General features: G+C 42.2%; 1 protein-coding gene across 1 annotated transcript in view; it reads right to left on the reverse strand.

Annotated features, from left to right (window-relative positions):
- ST8SIA4 (ST8 alpha-N-acetyl-neuraminide alpha-2,8-sialyltransferase 4) overlaps positions 1-17,157 on the reverse strand; it is a 228,446-nt gene that overhangs the window by 81,308 nt on the left and 129,981 nt on the right. The window contains exon 4 of the mRNA XM_088444620.1: positions 4,972-5,265. Coding sequence (XP_088300746.1) covers positions 4,972-5,265 — 294 coding nt within the window. The remainder of the gene's footprint in view (positions 1-4,971; positions 5,266-17,157) is intronic.

Consider the following 17,157-nt stretch of genomic DNA (forward strand, 5'->3'; position numbering starts at 1 on the left):
TGACAACAGATTCTGGGTATGTGACTACTGAATCTCTGTAGCAGAGAAGTGTAGCTTCTTAGTATACTGCAATTTCAATGGTAAATTATTCAATTATATTAGTCTTTTAAAGCATAGGTACAGTGTAAGATTTTATGCTCATTGCCTAAAGTTAACTTTTTAAATCCATATTGATGCAGTGTATAATATGATGAAAGCCCACTGGCTTTTTAGCTAAACAAATATATATTGGCAGTAATAATTCAGAACAGGTAAAGTAAACCCTTTGAACATATACATATATTTCTACATGCTGCCAATCCCGGTACATTATTCAACTGCTGTGTGTTCAGACGTGATAATGTTTTCAGTTGGTTTTATCTAGCATAAAGCATGACATCCAGATGCAGTAGATAATACCAAAGAAAGAAGAAGCATAACAGGAAAAGTAAAAATACTGCTCTAAAGCTGCATTACCACCCAGGAAAAGGTGAATGGGAGCATCCACGCCTTCCCCATCTGCCAGAGCCCCTGCACTCCTCATATCATGACACTGACAGTTATAGGGTTAATTGTCACAGTAAAATTCCTTTGCTTAACAAAGGAACGGTACAAAAAATAATACGTGTGTGTTTTAATAAATTGTTTTTTAAATGATCAATTTATAAAAATACATGGTGGCAATAAGTAACAGTTTTATCACTGCAACAAGCTTTGAAAAAAATGAAATGCGTCAGCTACATTTATTGCTGAAAATTCTGATTTCACAATCTTGTGTGATTGTGAAATTTCTCTTTTTGGACAGCAGCTAGACTACTATTTAATACATATTTAGTTTACTGTGGGGTCTATTTATTAACATTATTTTTACTAAAATAATGTGAAAAAGGGTGTTTTCACACCCTTTTCACATTATTTTAGTATCACCTACAGTTACCAAAGGGCAATTGGAGTAGAATTTGTAAAATTCTACTCCAACCCCTAATTATCACTTATTTTTAGTAATCAGATTGCATTTCCCATAATTGTAATGGGAAATGTGATCTACCAAAGTTACTAAAAATAAAATGTGAAAAAATACTGGGGAAAGCCTAGTGATAACAACGTCACCTGGAGGTGGCATTATCCAGGGTCTCCCCCGCTTACCGAACTCCTGCTCCGCTCTAATGTACAGAGCAGAGCCCAGAGCCGGCCCCAGTGATCAGCTTTGTGGTCTAAACAGACAACACGCTGATTCACTGTAAAAAAAAATAAAATAAAAACTTACCTGACTCCAGGGACCGGAATTCGGGGCTCCAGTGATGTCCTCCCTCTGTTCAGCTGGTCTCCCATGGTGCACTGGGGCCCGGTCGTCACCTGACAGGGTCCCAGTGCAATATTGGATGTCACCTGACCAGAGCGACAGAGGACATCACCGGAGGCCCAATAACTGCAGGTAAGTGTAATTAAGGGAGGAGGGGTCGCGGGGAGAGGGTGGGGGTAGCAGCGGCGGCCAGTCGGCACATGCACGAGGCACTTGTCACTGTATTTTTTGCGAAAATACCGTGATAAGGCTCTGGAGGGGATTCGCAGGGACAGAGCTTTATCGCAAGCTCTGTCCCTGCAAGGGATTTTTAGTAAATCCCTGTGATATTGTCTGGATTCGTAATACGTATTCAGTCGGTAATATCACACTACAATCTGCATTACAAATGCGGATTGTAGTAAATAGAGCCCTGTATCCTCAATTTACTGTATATTCAATATCACTAGTGCTTGATCAGTAATCAGTACCTAACTGTGTGCCAGGACCTTTGGTAACCTAGTGTTCCCGCTAGGCTGTTTTAGCGGGGCACCGCACCTTGCCCGGTGAGCCTTTTAGCGGCGACCACTAAATCAGCCTGCCCTGAGCCTTCCCCACCAGCGGGCATCTATTCGCCATGAGGGGAGAGCTTAGGGGAAGCCCAGCATCTCTGTAAGTGCTGGGCACGCCACAAAGTGTGACAAATTGGAGGAGTGTCACACAGACACCCCGCCCCAGCCAACCACGCCTCATTATCGGGAGTGAGCACACAGAACCTCCCTGCCGGCACCCTCTGCACCCTACCCACAGTCTAGCGGGAACACTAGTAACCTTAATAATGGTTAATGAATGGGCCTATTTTGTCCCAATTGTTTATTATTGAATGTTATTGTGTACATAGTGGTTTTGCAATAAATGACAGTGTATACAGCTAGAACATTAATTCAAAGCAAATTAACACGATGTGTTCTTACTGGAAAGGTCTGCATCACTTTAAAACCTTAGATCCCAAGTTACTAACCCAAACATTCCCATAATACTCCACTCTAGTCATACTTGCCTACTCTGACAGAATGTCCTGGAGACACTCAAATTTCAGTGAGCTCATCCAGTTCCTTCAGTTGTCCCTAATTATTCCATTAATTTAATTTGATACAGTTAAGACAGTTGAAACGGTTTCAAATTAAATTATTTGAATGTCACATTGCACCAGCCAGCATCTGAAGTTTTCTCTCGCACCCCAAAGAGGTATGTAGACTCAGGGGTTGGAACTGATGTGGATGCTTGTTTTCTGTAATGTGACAGTAATATTAATAATTAATTATGTAGCACCTTTTTTCCCAATACAACTCAAAGCACTTTACATTACTGCAGAGGGTGAGTCAGCCATCCTGAGGGTGCTTGCTTGCTAATCTAAGTAATCATTCACACAAGTCCCTGTCCCATTAGAGCTTACAGTCTAAATTCCCTATCACACACCCACAACACACTAGGGTCAGTTTCTGATAGAAGCCAATTAAGGTGCCAGTATACTGTATTTGTGGGTGGAAACAAGAGAACCTGGAAGAAACACACACAAACACAAAGTGATTAAACAAACTCCACACAGATCGGACCTTGGTGGAAATTTAACCTAAGACTCCCAACGCTTTGAGTCAGCCATGTTAACCACTGTGCCACCATGGTTAGCATTGGAACTGTATCAATAATGTACATGACAGCAGGGCCGGATTAAAGGCAGGGCGACAGGGGCGGTCGTCCAGGGGCCCCCACACACTGTCCCCGACCCCAGGCCACATGCCTCAGGTCAGGTCCGGCTAAGGTTGGTCGCGATCTACTAGAAGCTCGCGGAGCTCCTGCATGTAGATCGTGACCAACTAACTGGGAACGCTGGCCTCTGATTGCTTCAGAGGCCAGCGTTCCCAGTGATTCATTGCGCGGGTGACGTCATGACGGCACCCGCGCGATGAGAGGAGCCTGCGCGCCTTTACTGGATCTAGTTAGATCCAGCAGGCAGCGGCAGCCGCGACGGCGGGACCCGGGAGCCCTGACAGGTACGTTTTTCACAGGTGTGTGGGCACGGAGGGGGAGTTAATACTGGGGGCACTACTTTAGGGTGCACGACTATAGGGGGCATTGCAGGGGGCACAACTACTGGGGACATTGCAGGGGCACAACTACTGGGGGCATCAGACAAGTGGTACAACTACAGGGAGCATTGAATAAGAGACACAACTATTGGGGGCATTGCAGGGGGCACAACTACTGGGGGCATTGGAGAAGGGGCACAACTTCAGGGGGCATTGCAGAAGGGGTACTATATGTGTGTATATATGTATATATATCTATACTTATATAGATATAGATATATATATATATATATATACATACATAACCTTTATTGATAGGGGCCCCCACATGTTTGTTGCCCAGGGGCCCCCACAGAGCTTAATCCGGCCCTGCATGACAGCAGATGCAGATGCAAAATACAGTATAAAGAACTTTGTAATGTACCTGTAAGTTCATCTTAGACAAGTCATCATGCAATAGAGTTTAATAGGTCGACGAATACAAGAAGTTCATTCTAGTGATTGTATGACTGTTATAAAATACAGATCCCATACTGGTGATATCTATAAATCACGGAGCCAACTGACTATTATACAAATCCCAGAGCCCATTCAGACAACTGGTATCAGAAAGAGAGCTTATTTTGTTGACCAGCATAAAAATATAGCCTACAGAACAAACCTGCCGACTCTCCCACATTCCCCCGCATACTCCCCACTTACCTGGCAAAAGTGGGTGGGCGATGACGCTTCATTGTAGCTCTGCCCCCTGCTTTACACCGCCCACCATTGCCGCCGCCACGCCCCCTGCAGCGCCCACCTGGCTGCCCTCACTCGGAGTGGGTATCTAGAAAGTCGGCATGTATGCTGCAGAATTATGTAACTAACAAAATAAAAAACCCATTGTGGTCACTATTATACAGTACGGAGCATATTCTACTGATCAACAGAACTGACAGCCCATTGTGGTGGTGGCTAGTACTCCCTTTTGTCACAAGAAAGAAACTCTGTCCTAGCCTGCAGTGACTGCACATATATCAATGCTTCATGATTTTACAATAGCAGTATATCTAGAGAAACAAGTTTATAGTTTGTAGGTAAAATGTATCATGCTCCCAGGGAACAGCATTGTTGGGAAGGAAAAACAGATAGGAAAATGAGGCCAGATGAAGGACACAACAATAAACCAGTGTGTATATGTATATGTGGTATAGTCCATATTTTCACAATTTTGCTCCCAACATTTACATTCTAACATTTTAGAGAGGCATAATATATAGCTGCGCAATCTCCCTCACTGTGACACACAGAGTGTAATTATTCTACCTTTGTTGAAATATGACTTAAAACACTTAAATCTTCCACATTATGGTCATCTTTCTCCACAAAAATCAGGCTATAACAAAAGGTTAAACACTAAATTACAGTATTGTGTTCCCTTTTACCACATGTTCACACACTCATCATAAATCACTGAATAGCATTGTATTCAAATGTAAAGTTATTCTACAAAATGAACACATGCCACCAGCCAAATGATACATTCATTTCCAAGCCTTCCTATAAATCATTCTTTTGCATGAAAATGTCTTTGAGAAATCACTTGTTGCCAGGACAGATTAGTCATTTTCAGGTACTTACCCTCTGACAGCGTGAATGAGCCTGAGTGATGGATAAGCAGTTCGTACTCTCAGTTTGTTCTTAAGGATTAATGCATTAACCCACTCCACGTGCTTCTCTCCACCTTTTACCATGAAAGCTGGAATCCACAGGACGCTGTCATTAAGCATGGACAGTCTATGGACAAATTTTTCCCGATCACTCTCATTCCGAAAGCCTCCAAACGCTCTTTGTACTACTGATGGGTTCATGGTGATAAAATCCGACTTGGTTCCAACATCATCGGCGAACTCAACTACTGGAGCCAAATTGCACCTAAAAGTGGATAAAAAAAATGTATCAGGTGTGAACTAGAATTATTGAAATAAGCAAATATGTCCTACAACTTTAGTCAACTTTAAATTCCAGGAAGAATTGTCTATTTCTATTGCTCTCCCAGCTAAGATAAGCTCAGATTGCTGCTTTAGGGACATTGGGCCTCATTCAGAGGCGGTCGTAGGATGCAAGCGATTGTTGTGAAACAGGGCGGCCACTTTCATCCTGAACACCCACAGCTCTAACGACCGCTAGGATGATGGTCGCGATGGTCGAGACCATCGCGACCATCGGGGCTAACGACGAGACCCTAAGTTAGGGTCTCGTCAACCTTAAGCTCCAGGGAGCTTCCTGCTCTGTTTGGACAGGAATGCCTCCGTTTGGCCGGGCCCACCCTCGGCCCGCCCAGCAAATGGAGCGAGCTGTCACTCAACATCGACAGCTCGCCCCGTCTGCTACGAGACCCCTAACGACGGATCACCCGTCATTAGCCGGGTCTCGTGCATGCGCTCGACGGAGCCAGCTCCGTTGTGCACATGCGCACTGGAGCAACATCGACCCAGTTGCGAGCTCTTTGAGCTAACGACCGGGTCTGAATAAGCTCCATTATTATTTACACAACAGATGCGTTACGTCTAATACTGGGTAGACACTAGCTGACATATCGGCCGTTCGATTGTCTACCCAGTGGGTGATTCGGCCAGTGTGTACAAACGATATGTCTGTGAACGACGTTGTTCACAGACATAACACGTCGGCTGTGCAGCAAAGCCAATGGCTGATCTATCTGCAGATATATCTTTACATTGTGCTGTGTGTACGGGCGATGAGAATCGGGGGAATGGGACGGCACTCTACACCCGGCCAGTGGGACACCCAGCGAGATGATGGTTGATCAGTTTGTATGAAGTCGATCTGCAGATATATCTTTTAGGTGCATATTTAGGGTGAAGAAGGTTTTAAATACATTTAAAATAAAATAAAATGCAGCTCCTGAAGCAAACAGCATTAATATAATACTAAAGAGAAAACAATTAACATTGATTTGTTATATTAGTACAAATAATAGTTATAAACTAAACAAATCCAAAAGATATTGTAGATTAATAGAACAGCACAGTATCATGTTTGGAAGTTGCATAGGGGCATTGATGACGCAATTCGGGGTGCGGGCAGGCGGTGGTGGGTGTGGGAGACTTGTCCTTTTTCCAGGTGGCCGGGAGTGCCACACGGTTTTTGGGAGCCTCCCGGCTATTCTGGTAGAGTAGACAAGTATGAAATGCGCCCATCAAAAAGCTCTAAAAAGCGACACGTAAACAAAGAGTATTTACACCATATGCTGAGCCAGATGTATTGCAAAATGCTTCCAGGCAGTGCTGGATTAACAGCAGGGGGGACTGGGCAATCACCCAGGTGCCCCCACAGTGTACTCCAACATATAGCTACACATCCAATGTGGAGGCACTGTGGCATATGTAAACTGGGTTAATTGTGTGGCATAATATGAACTAGGGGCACTACAGTGTGTTCAATATATTTGTGGCATTGGGAATATTTACACTGTATATTTTATAATATCGCCAGTATATCTTTTTGAAAATATTATTGCTAGGGGCCAACCCCCACAAGTTAGTTGCTCTGGGGCCCCACAAATATTTATCAGGTCTGCAGCAGTAACATATGTGCCAGGTTTGTGTCAGGTGTACTTACATCAGGATACACAGGGGTGTATCTATAATGGGAGCAGAGTGTGCGGGTCCAGGGGGCCCACACCACACACCCTGCACCTATACTTCCTAATACTTACCGCTCTGAAGCCTCACGTCTGCTGGAGTCGTGCTACACAGAACGCCTGGAAAATGGCTGCAGCGGCCACTTTCCCATCGTTCTGTGCATGCTCATGTCCTGGGCATGCATAGTAGACACCGGGCACAGACTAGAGCACGGAGTCCACTGAACCTGTCAGTACGTTGCGGCCACCGGAGAGAGGGGAGGGGGCCCCGGATGGTGAGTGAACACGGGCCCCCTCCTCTCTAAATACCCCCTGAGGATACGCTTATGTTCAATTACTTCATAAGTACAAGAAATGTTTCCTAACAGTTGTTTTGATAGTGAAAAATGCTTTCACTAAGTTTAGAAGAAACAAAAAAAACTCTGTAATACAGCAGATATAATCTTCCTTCTCATGAATGCATTGTAAACTACGCCCACAAAATAACGTAATAAAGGCACGAGCAAAGAAAAAGGTGCTATTAGCTTCAGAGATTAGTCGGCAATCAGAAGCGGCTAGCTATTGCTAGCATTAATCATCATTAGGGCCGTAGCTAGGGTAGTGCGGCCAGTGCCATCGCAGAGGGCACCACAGGGCAGGGGGCGCTGTTTGGGCCTGTCAAATTTATGTTTATTATCATTCTTGCTTGTAGCTTCCTCTTATTTAATCCCCAGCATCTCCTGGCCTCCTCTATCTCTTCCCTGGCCCTTACCCATGAAACCATGGCCCTTTTTTGGTTGCATTATGTCCCTTTGAAAAATAAGGGGGGCGCCAATACTCTTTCTGGCACAGGGCATCAAAAAGTCTAGTTACGCCTCTGATCATCATCATTGTGTATTTGCACCAGCCTCAGGTACCAACCAGTGACACAGATACTGACGGGCATATATGCATCTCTGTGCAGGTCTGCCATAATTCTCAAGAACACAAACCACCCCTAACTGCTCTGGGCAGTGGCAAACGCAGGATTTCTAGAGGGGATTTTCCAAATGCCTGATTTTAGAGTGAGTGTGTTCTGTCCATGGAGAGGGCATAATTATCCAGCTTTAATATGTGTCATACAAAGTATATTGTGTGTCATAATTCCAGAATACACAGGACCAGCGATCACAGTAACCTATTACATGCGGCAGTAGGGCCATCCTGCCTGAGCAGAATATTTTTATTTTAGAAGTAGGCACCATTCCAGAGAATTAGAGCTAGTCTGGCAGTCAGCAGGATAACATAGCACTGCCCTGGACATATATGTACATATTGGGCTCTATAGCAGCACATTCCTAATGCTGGCCATACACGCTACAATTATCGGGGCGATCCGCCTGATATCGGCGGATCGCCCCGATAATTGTAGTGTGTGGGGGGGCGACCAAGGGTTAAATATTGCTCTGTCAGGCATGCCGGATTGTCCAGCATGTCCGTCCGATGCAATATTTACCCGTAAACTGTCGGCCGCATCGGGCAGTGTATGCCCAGCCTGTTCCTACGGAAGGAACAGGGAGATGTCTCCTCCCCCAGGGGGCAGAGCGCGGATGTCGGGCTGATACACTGTAAGAGAAATCTCACAAAGTATGCCAGCGACATCTGCTGCTGGCAGGCTGCCAGATAAAATGTCTGTCGGTCTGACAGACATTTTATCTGGCCGTGTATGCCCAGCATTACAGTGAATGTTTTCCAGATCTCGTAGTTGGTGCACAGGTGTATTTATTAATAGCTGATACATGTTAAAAGAGCCACCGGTGGTGCTAATTATTTAATTTGTGATACTGAAAATAACATGCAGCACTAGTAACATTCTATTCTATTACTATTTCTATTGTGGTCATGGTCTGGGGTGGGGAGTTTCCAGGCAGATGGAACCCCCCCCCCCTGCGTTTGCCTATGCTGCACGCATGGACAACGGGGGTGCACAAAGTGGGTACACATTAAACAATGTGCCCGATATGTCAGCCTGATCCATGGGATTGGGCAGGCATATCGTCTAGTGTGTAGTACCCACCTTTACACTACCCCGGTCAACCCAGCTGACTGCAGCTGTGACCTGAATCAACGCCATCGGAAGAGGTTGTTGCTTCCCACAAGTAAACTAAAGTTTGCTGAATACTAGGTGTCATAATAATAATGGGCTTGTTACAGAAAACATGCGGAAATTAGCGTTTCCACATGTGTAAAAGGTCTATAAGGCTCTGGGCTTGTGTTTGCACACCTCTTCCCTCAGGAGCAAGGCGCAAATCTGCATGTGTACGCTTTTTTTGTGGGCATAAGCATTACAAACTTGTTTTATGCTAGGTAAATGGGCTTATACCCAAATCAGGATCAGCCCCTAAGTATGCAATTTTATTAATGTGAAAAAAAGAATAAAGCCAAAAATGAATGACTGCAATAGAGACATGAAGAATAATAATAACAACAGTTACTTATATAGAGCAGCATATACCTACTTACTGTAGAAATCTCCTCTCCAGGAGACAGCTGATGGGGGTGTGGCCTGACTAGCAGCATCATTAGTCCACAATTATCTCAGATTTGCATCATAATGGCGCTGACCCCATCCCATGGACTGCAATTACTTATTATTCTTCCCTGCCAGCTTCACAAGGAAGTGGGTGGAATGCAGGAGACTCACCAACTCTTCTGGGAGGCCAGGGACTACAGAGACCACAGGTTCTAGAAGAGTATGTAAATATGTATAGAGGGCCTGAAAAATCTCTCAAAAAAGTTTTTTCCCCCCCACGGGTTACATTTTATTATTCATAAATAGCGTTGATCCTTCATTACTGAAAGCTCACAAACTGTATATTAAACAATGATATATTATACAGTGCAAATCACTTTCAAAACTTCTCTTCCCTATACAATCACTGTAGCAACCTATAGCTACAAGCTACCGTATTCTATATGGCAAACACAAATGTGACTAATTCAAGAAACAAAAGTGACTTCCTGTATGAGAGAAGTTTTGCCCTTTTTTTTTATCACACTACTTCTTGTGCACAGTACATATACATTACCACCACCCTGAATCTGCAGGGACACATTGTTACATGTTACCTCATTGTATCTGCAAGGACATATTGTTACATATTACCTCATTGTACCTGGAAGGACACATTATTACATATTACCTCCCTGAATCTGCAGAGACACATTATTACATATTACCTAATTGTATCTGCAAGGACACATTACTACATATTACCTCATTGTATCTGCAAGGACACATTACTACATATTACCTCATTGTATCTGCAAGGACACATTATTACATATTACCTAATTGTATCTGCAAGGACACATTACTACATATTACCTCATTGTATCTGCAAGGACACATTATTACATATTACCTAACTGTATCTGCAAAGACACATTACTACATATTACCTCATTGTATCTGCAAGGACACATTACTACATATTACCTCATTGTATCTGCAAGGACATATTGTTACATATTACCTCATTGTACCTGCAAGGACACATTATTACATATTACCTCCCTGAATCTGCAGAGACACATTATTACATATTATCTATTACCACCCTGTATCTGGAGGGACACATCTATACACAATATAAAATAAAGTCCCTCGTAGGCATCTGTCTGTGTGTTAGGGCTAATCCTGGGAACCACTGCACGAATTTTGATGCAGTTTCCAATATTTTATAGAGTATTTGCTGAGGAAGGTTTAGGTGTATGAAACATTAATGTATGACAAAAGGCATTCGAGCAGATTTTAGTGAAGTCAATGAAAAAACAGACGTCCGAGCGCTTTCTTGGCTTACGCTGCCTAAACAGTTAAAGATATATCACAACAATGGACTTTATTTTATACCACATAGAGATTGCTATGTATTATCCGGTTTCTCCAGAAAAATTTATGTACAGTAAACCCAATTTACTGATACAAAATTTAAGTTTTTCCCTTTTTTACAGTTCGTATTTCATTTATGTGAAAAATTATTCTTTCCAAATCTCGGCAAGCGTCTGCTTTGGTATGACAGGGACAGACACTTAATGTAGCTGGAGTTGACCTAGGTGGAGACTGTTTTTCTCATAAAAAACTTTACATGGCCCTTTTGCGTGTCATGTCAAAACTAAAGCCTGGGACACGCTATACAATTTCTCGGACGATATGCCCGATTCCCACGGATTAACTATGTCGGCTGTTGCACGCTCCCATGAAGTAATCAGCCACGTCGTCAGGTCATCCCTACATGCAGCTCAACCTGACGATGCAACTGACTACCCCATGCAGCGGGATGCGGCAGGGGGCGACATAATGGGTGGTCAGGCACCAGATCATCTAGTGTGTACCAGCTGCCCGATATGTCGGCCCATCGGCGGGGAGGCCGGCAGTCGCATCGATGTGTACACATATCGTATAGTCTGTACCCAGCTTAAATCTTTTCGGGTTGAAGATAGGAGGAAAAACTACTAATGTCATCTACATCTTATAAGACCTCGGTTAAACAAGACTATCGACGTACAGTAAATTCAAAATTGCTCCTGTGCGAAGCCGGGGCGGGTCGCTAGTTATTACATATTACCTCACTATATCTGCAGGGACATATTATATATTACCATCCTGAATCTGCAGGGACACATTATTACATATTATCTTGCTGCATCAGCAGGGATACATTATTACATATTACCTCGCTGCATCAGCAAAGATACATTATTACATATTACCTCGCTGCATCAGCAGGGAAACATTATTACATATTACCTCGCTGCATCAGCAGGGATACATTATTACATATTACCTCGCTGCATCAGCAGGGAAACATTATTACATATTACCTCGCTGCATCAGCAGGGATACATTATTACATATTACCTCGCTGCATCAGCAGGGATACATTATTACATATTACCTCGCTGCATCAGCAGGGATACATTATTACATATTACCTCGCTGCATCAGCAGGGATACATTATTACATATTACCTCGCTGCATCAGCAGGGATACATTATTACATATTACCTCGCTGCATCAGCAGGGAAACATTATTACATATTAACTCGCTGCATCAGCAGTGAAACATTTTTACATATTACCTCGCTGCATCAGCAGGGAAACATTATTACATATTACCTCGCTGCATCAGCAGGGATACATTATTATATATTACCTCGCTGCATCAGCAGGGATACATTATTACATATTACCTCGCTGCATCAGCAGGGAAACATTATTACATATTACCTCGCTGCATCAGCAGTGAAACATTATTACATATTACCTCGCTGCATCAGCAGGGAAACATTATTACATATTACCTCGCTGCATCAGCAGGGAAACATTATTACATATTACCTCGCTGCATCAGCAGGGAAACATTATTACATATTACCTCGCTGCATCAGCAGGGAAACATTATTACATATTACCTCGCTGCATCAGCAGGGATACATTATTACATATTACCTCGCTGCATCAGCAGGGAAACATTATTACATATTACCTCGCTGCATCAGCAGGGATACATTATTACATATTACCTCGCTGCATCAGCAGGGATACATTATTACATATTACCTCGCTGCATCAGCAGGGAAACATTATTACATATTACCTCGCTGCATCAGCAGGGATACATTATTACATATTACCTCGCTGCATCAGCAGGGAAACATTATTACATATTACCTCGCTGCATCAGCAGGGAAACATTATTACATATTACCTCGCTGCATCAGCAGGGATGCATTATTACATATTACCTCGCTGCATTAGCAGGGATACACTATTTCTATTTCTAAACAATGGTGTGATTGTTTATCAGTTATGATTTGTCATGATCTCTTTACATGTTTGTTAGCTGGAACTGCAGCTACAGACAATTACCCTGTTTTGTATTTCTGCCATTGTTTGTTGATTTTGTTTATTCCCATCATTTACTCAATACCCATTAGTTGGACTGTGTTGGGAGAACTGGCTGCTCTGTTGTACAGGCAGCAGTCATGACTGGGATAATAGTCATGTAAGTATACTTTGTTACTGATCAGGGATTCCTCTGTGTATGTAAAAGCCTGGTATGGTTATGTCAGTTATTTATACTGCACAATCGCATGTTTAACCCCTGTTCATTCATTTATTTTTCTTTATATTTCTGTAGTTTATTTTTCTGCTGTGGATGTATAGCACTTTGATTTATCATTTCGTTCACACATTACTCCTATGTGGGCAGTAAGATTTGATTTGTTTATAGATTCACTAGTGTAGCAGTTTTCCTTTGCTTTAGGAGTTTGTTTACAAGCTTGGTGCCATTTCCATTACTGCACCTGGGAGTAGTCACCAGAGGCACACAGGGAGGTGGTAAATAATTGTCAGTAGCCACTTTATCTATTTAAATGGCTGAACTGGGATGCATTGTGACCCCTGAAGAAAGTCTATTATTATTATTATTATCGTTTATTTATATATACTTAATAAGCCAACTCACCAAAGCTACTACATTGCAGAAGCACCATTAGATTACACAGTTTCCAGTGCCCTTACATATCACATTTCTATAGTGCCCATAGTACTTCATCTTCCATTATCTGTGCCACTATATTATACCAACTTGCAGTGGCCAAAAAAAATACTTCTCTGTCCAAACAGCACATAAGCAGTCAATCTTCATATTATACAAGCCTTCAGTATCCATACATTACTATGGGTTTATTGAAACCTCCACTGATTCAGACATTACACTCCAGTGCAATGACCATTATACAAGCCTTCAGTGCTGCAACGTCACAGAGCCTCCAGTGTCTACTCCATCATATTCCATTACCTCCAGTTTTACTCCTAGAGTTAGGCTGTGTACACATCAGAACAATGTGTATCCCAGCCGACCCAATGCCTGATGGAAGGATGTATCGAGCAGCCGTACACACTGCACGAACTGGTGTTCGACCGCGCTATATACCCTTTCATCCTGCATTCACCTGCATGCCGACGTCAGCCTGGTCTGCTCATATGACGTGCAGCACATTAGATGTGAAGATGCTATGAACAATACATGTGAAAGCGCGATTGAATGTACTCACTATGTGATAAGAACGATATGTTGTTGCAATTTGCCTGAAAACTACATATTGTCCAATATATCGCCTAATGTGTACCCCGTCCTAAACCTGAGATGTGCCTCAATCTGAACAGTATTATCAGTCTGTTTTCTGATTAATTCACCAGTCTGCCTGGAGAGTCAGCCACAGTTCAGATACAACTGAGGTGAACCCTTCCACCAGTATAAAATGCTCACAAAACCAGTTTAGGTCACTGTTGATGGGAGGGGTATTTTTAAACATGACTTAATAATTTAATTCATGTAAAAGATAGCAGAAATCTTGAGAGCAGAGTATTTTGTACATGGTGGAAAAGGTCATATTGAAGAAGCAATATATTTCCAGTTAGCTGCAGCGCCTACCCCCCCCGGATAGCCGCAGGGGGGGACACTTAGGGTCAGGCATCCCCCTGGGAGGTTAGGTTTAGGATAGGAGAAGGATGGGTTAGCATTAGGCACCCCCGGGGGGGGACTTGTATCTAGGCGGCGGGGAAGGGGGGGTTAGGATTAGGCACTTTGAAGGGGGATTAGGGTTAGGCACCCCTAAGGGAGGGTTAGGGTAGTATATACTTACGTGGGGACGATTGGGATTTCCTCCTCTGCCGGGACGCCGCTGTCGGGATCCCAACCGCCGGGCATGGGTCCGGCGGTAAATCATACCGATTCCTATTAATACCCTGTTCTCAAAGTCAAGGAAGCAAAAAGGGACACCAATTCCTAAACCAACCTGGCCAATTATATCAATTCCTAAACCAAAAGGGCCAACTATCCAAAAACCCTGTATTAATTAAATCTGCAATAAAAAAGCAATGAAATAGACTTATCTGTACACCCTTCGTGGCATTGGAAAATATTATCACACATTTGTTCTGTTCTCTCAGGGATTAAATAACAGTCGTGTGTCTTTTTATTCATCTAAATATTCTCCTCATCATTCCTTTTCTTTCATTAGTATTTAACATATGCTAATGTAGTCCTGTTGCCATATGTTCTGCAGAGGAATAATTCTATCCCCTTAATAAGGCTAGGTATCAGAACTGGTAATCTATTGGTGTGACTTTTAGGTGTCACAATTTTTCAAACTTGTAACATTTTGTAACTTTTAACTTAATTGAGTAATAAAATTTGAGTGCAATAAGTGAAGCATAAAAAGGCAGTTACAGTGAATTGAATCATGCAGTTTATGTGCCACAGTTAATTGATAATTTACAGTGTGTTACAAAATGCATACCCTTATGGCTAATTAAAATGCATGGAACATGCAAATGCCATGATTTTGATTTTTAAAAAATGCAAAAATAAGCCATTTGTTGAGGTGCGAAATGCTGCATAGCCATATATTTATAACACATTGGAAGTCATTTACAGCATGCAGGCAAAGCAAGTCAGCTGAAAGGACATCTACACGCACTTAACTCTACAAACAAATGTGCCAGCTTTTGGAAAGGTGCACCGAAAGATGGGCATATTGCCAAAAGGACAAATAACGGTGTTAAAAATGTCAAACCAAAATGGCAGAATTTGCACTTTTACTATATAAATGCATTAAATGGCAAGGCAAGTGATCAGCAAAAAAAAATTAAATGGTAAGCTTTTTGCACAAGCAAAAATATCCAATGTACTTTGCATGCAATTGTACAGGCGGCAAAGCATTGTTACAAGGGTGATAAAATATTATATAAAAATATATTTTTTAAAACCATTAGGCTAGATTAAAATCCTTATAACAAGGAATCTAACCTCACTCAGTTTATAGTTTTCCACAGGAGACCCATCTCATCCCTAATACTGTAGCTTTCTGAGTTTGGTGCTGTACAGAACTGAATAACATGGTTGGGGTAGGCCAGAGGCACTGTTCAATACAGTATGCCAGAGAGTGTATCAAACCAGTGATTCATGACAGGTAAGACATTATACGGGGTCAATACAATTATGTGCAAGTTTTCAAAACAGATTGTTTTATGAAACTATAAAACATTGCATGAATATGCACCCCAGAGACATGCCAGATCCTATTAGAATTGCCTATTTGTGGTACCTGCCACGAGTATGTGGAGTTTTTCTACAAAATGCGACCTGAGAGAAGTGCATGAAAATGTGGGGAGACCATACTGGGCCCCCAAAAAGTGACAACTTTGTTAGCAGAGTCATATAGAAGGCTGTTAGTGCGCATAAGGAAAGCACTGGAGGTGTTTAAATGGTGTCAAATGGCTAATTTGTGCATTTAAAAAAAATATATTAAAAAGAAAACTTTTTTCGTTTAAATGCAAACAAATTAAATGAAAAATGGCAAAAAAAGTTGAAAAAAAAGGTGATATTGTGGTAATTTGAGACCACTTTAAATTAAAAAATAAATAAATAAATAAAAATAAAAAAAAATAAAAAAAAAAATATATATATATATATATATATATATATATATATAAAGCAAATATTTTTAATTTACAAAAAATATACACGCAAAAAATATATAAAAATAAATGTTGTTATACTTAAGGTGATTTTTAAATCAGATTGGCAGCTCCCCTTAAGGTGGATAGACATTAGGCGACCCCATGATGCGATGCCCGATGTACGACACATCAGGCACCATCCAGTGACCGCCTGCCTCATAAGTTGTTCACCGGCGTTGGCAGCTGGGTGGCTCAGTCGTCAATGAATGTACGGATGACGGAACGACCCCAATGTCAGGCAGCGGAGGCGCTCATAGTGGCTACACATTAGATGATGTACCCGTTATATGTCGGTCCAATCAGCGGAATTGGACAACATATCATCTAGTGTGTACCCAGCATTAGAAGATCCCTGTCAGCAAAGGATCTAAAATAACACATACAAATGAACCAAATACAAGAGTGATAACATTCAATAGCTACAACAAATATAAAAGTTCACCTATATTGGAATTAATGTGAGCAACAATTTGAATGGAACTGGACAACATTCTAAAAAGTCACTTGGTCATATGTATAGGATGTCGATTCAGAGTGTAAGCTAGCGACAGTGGTCTCACTTGGAGTCGGTATGACTTGCCCCTTCACCCATATACACACACATAGGGT

Source organism: Taudactylus pleione, unplaced genomic scaffold (assembly GCF_031769625.1).
Source record: "Taudactylus pleione unplaced genomic scaffold, aTauple2 ptg000370l, whole genome shotgun sequence".
NCBI classification, from domain to species: Eukaryota; Metazoa; Chordata; class Amphibia; order Anura; family Myobatrachidae; genus Taudactylus; species Taudactylus pleione.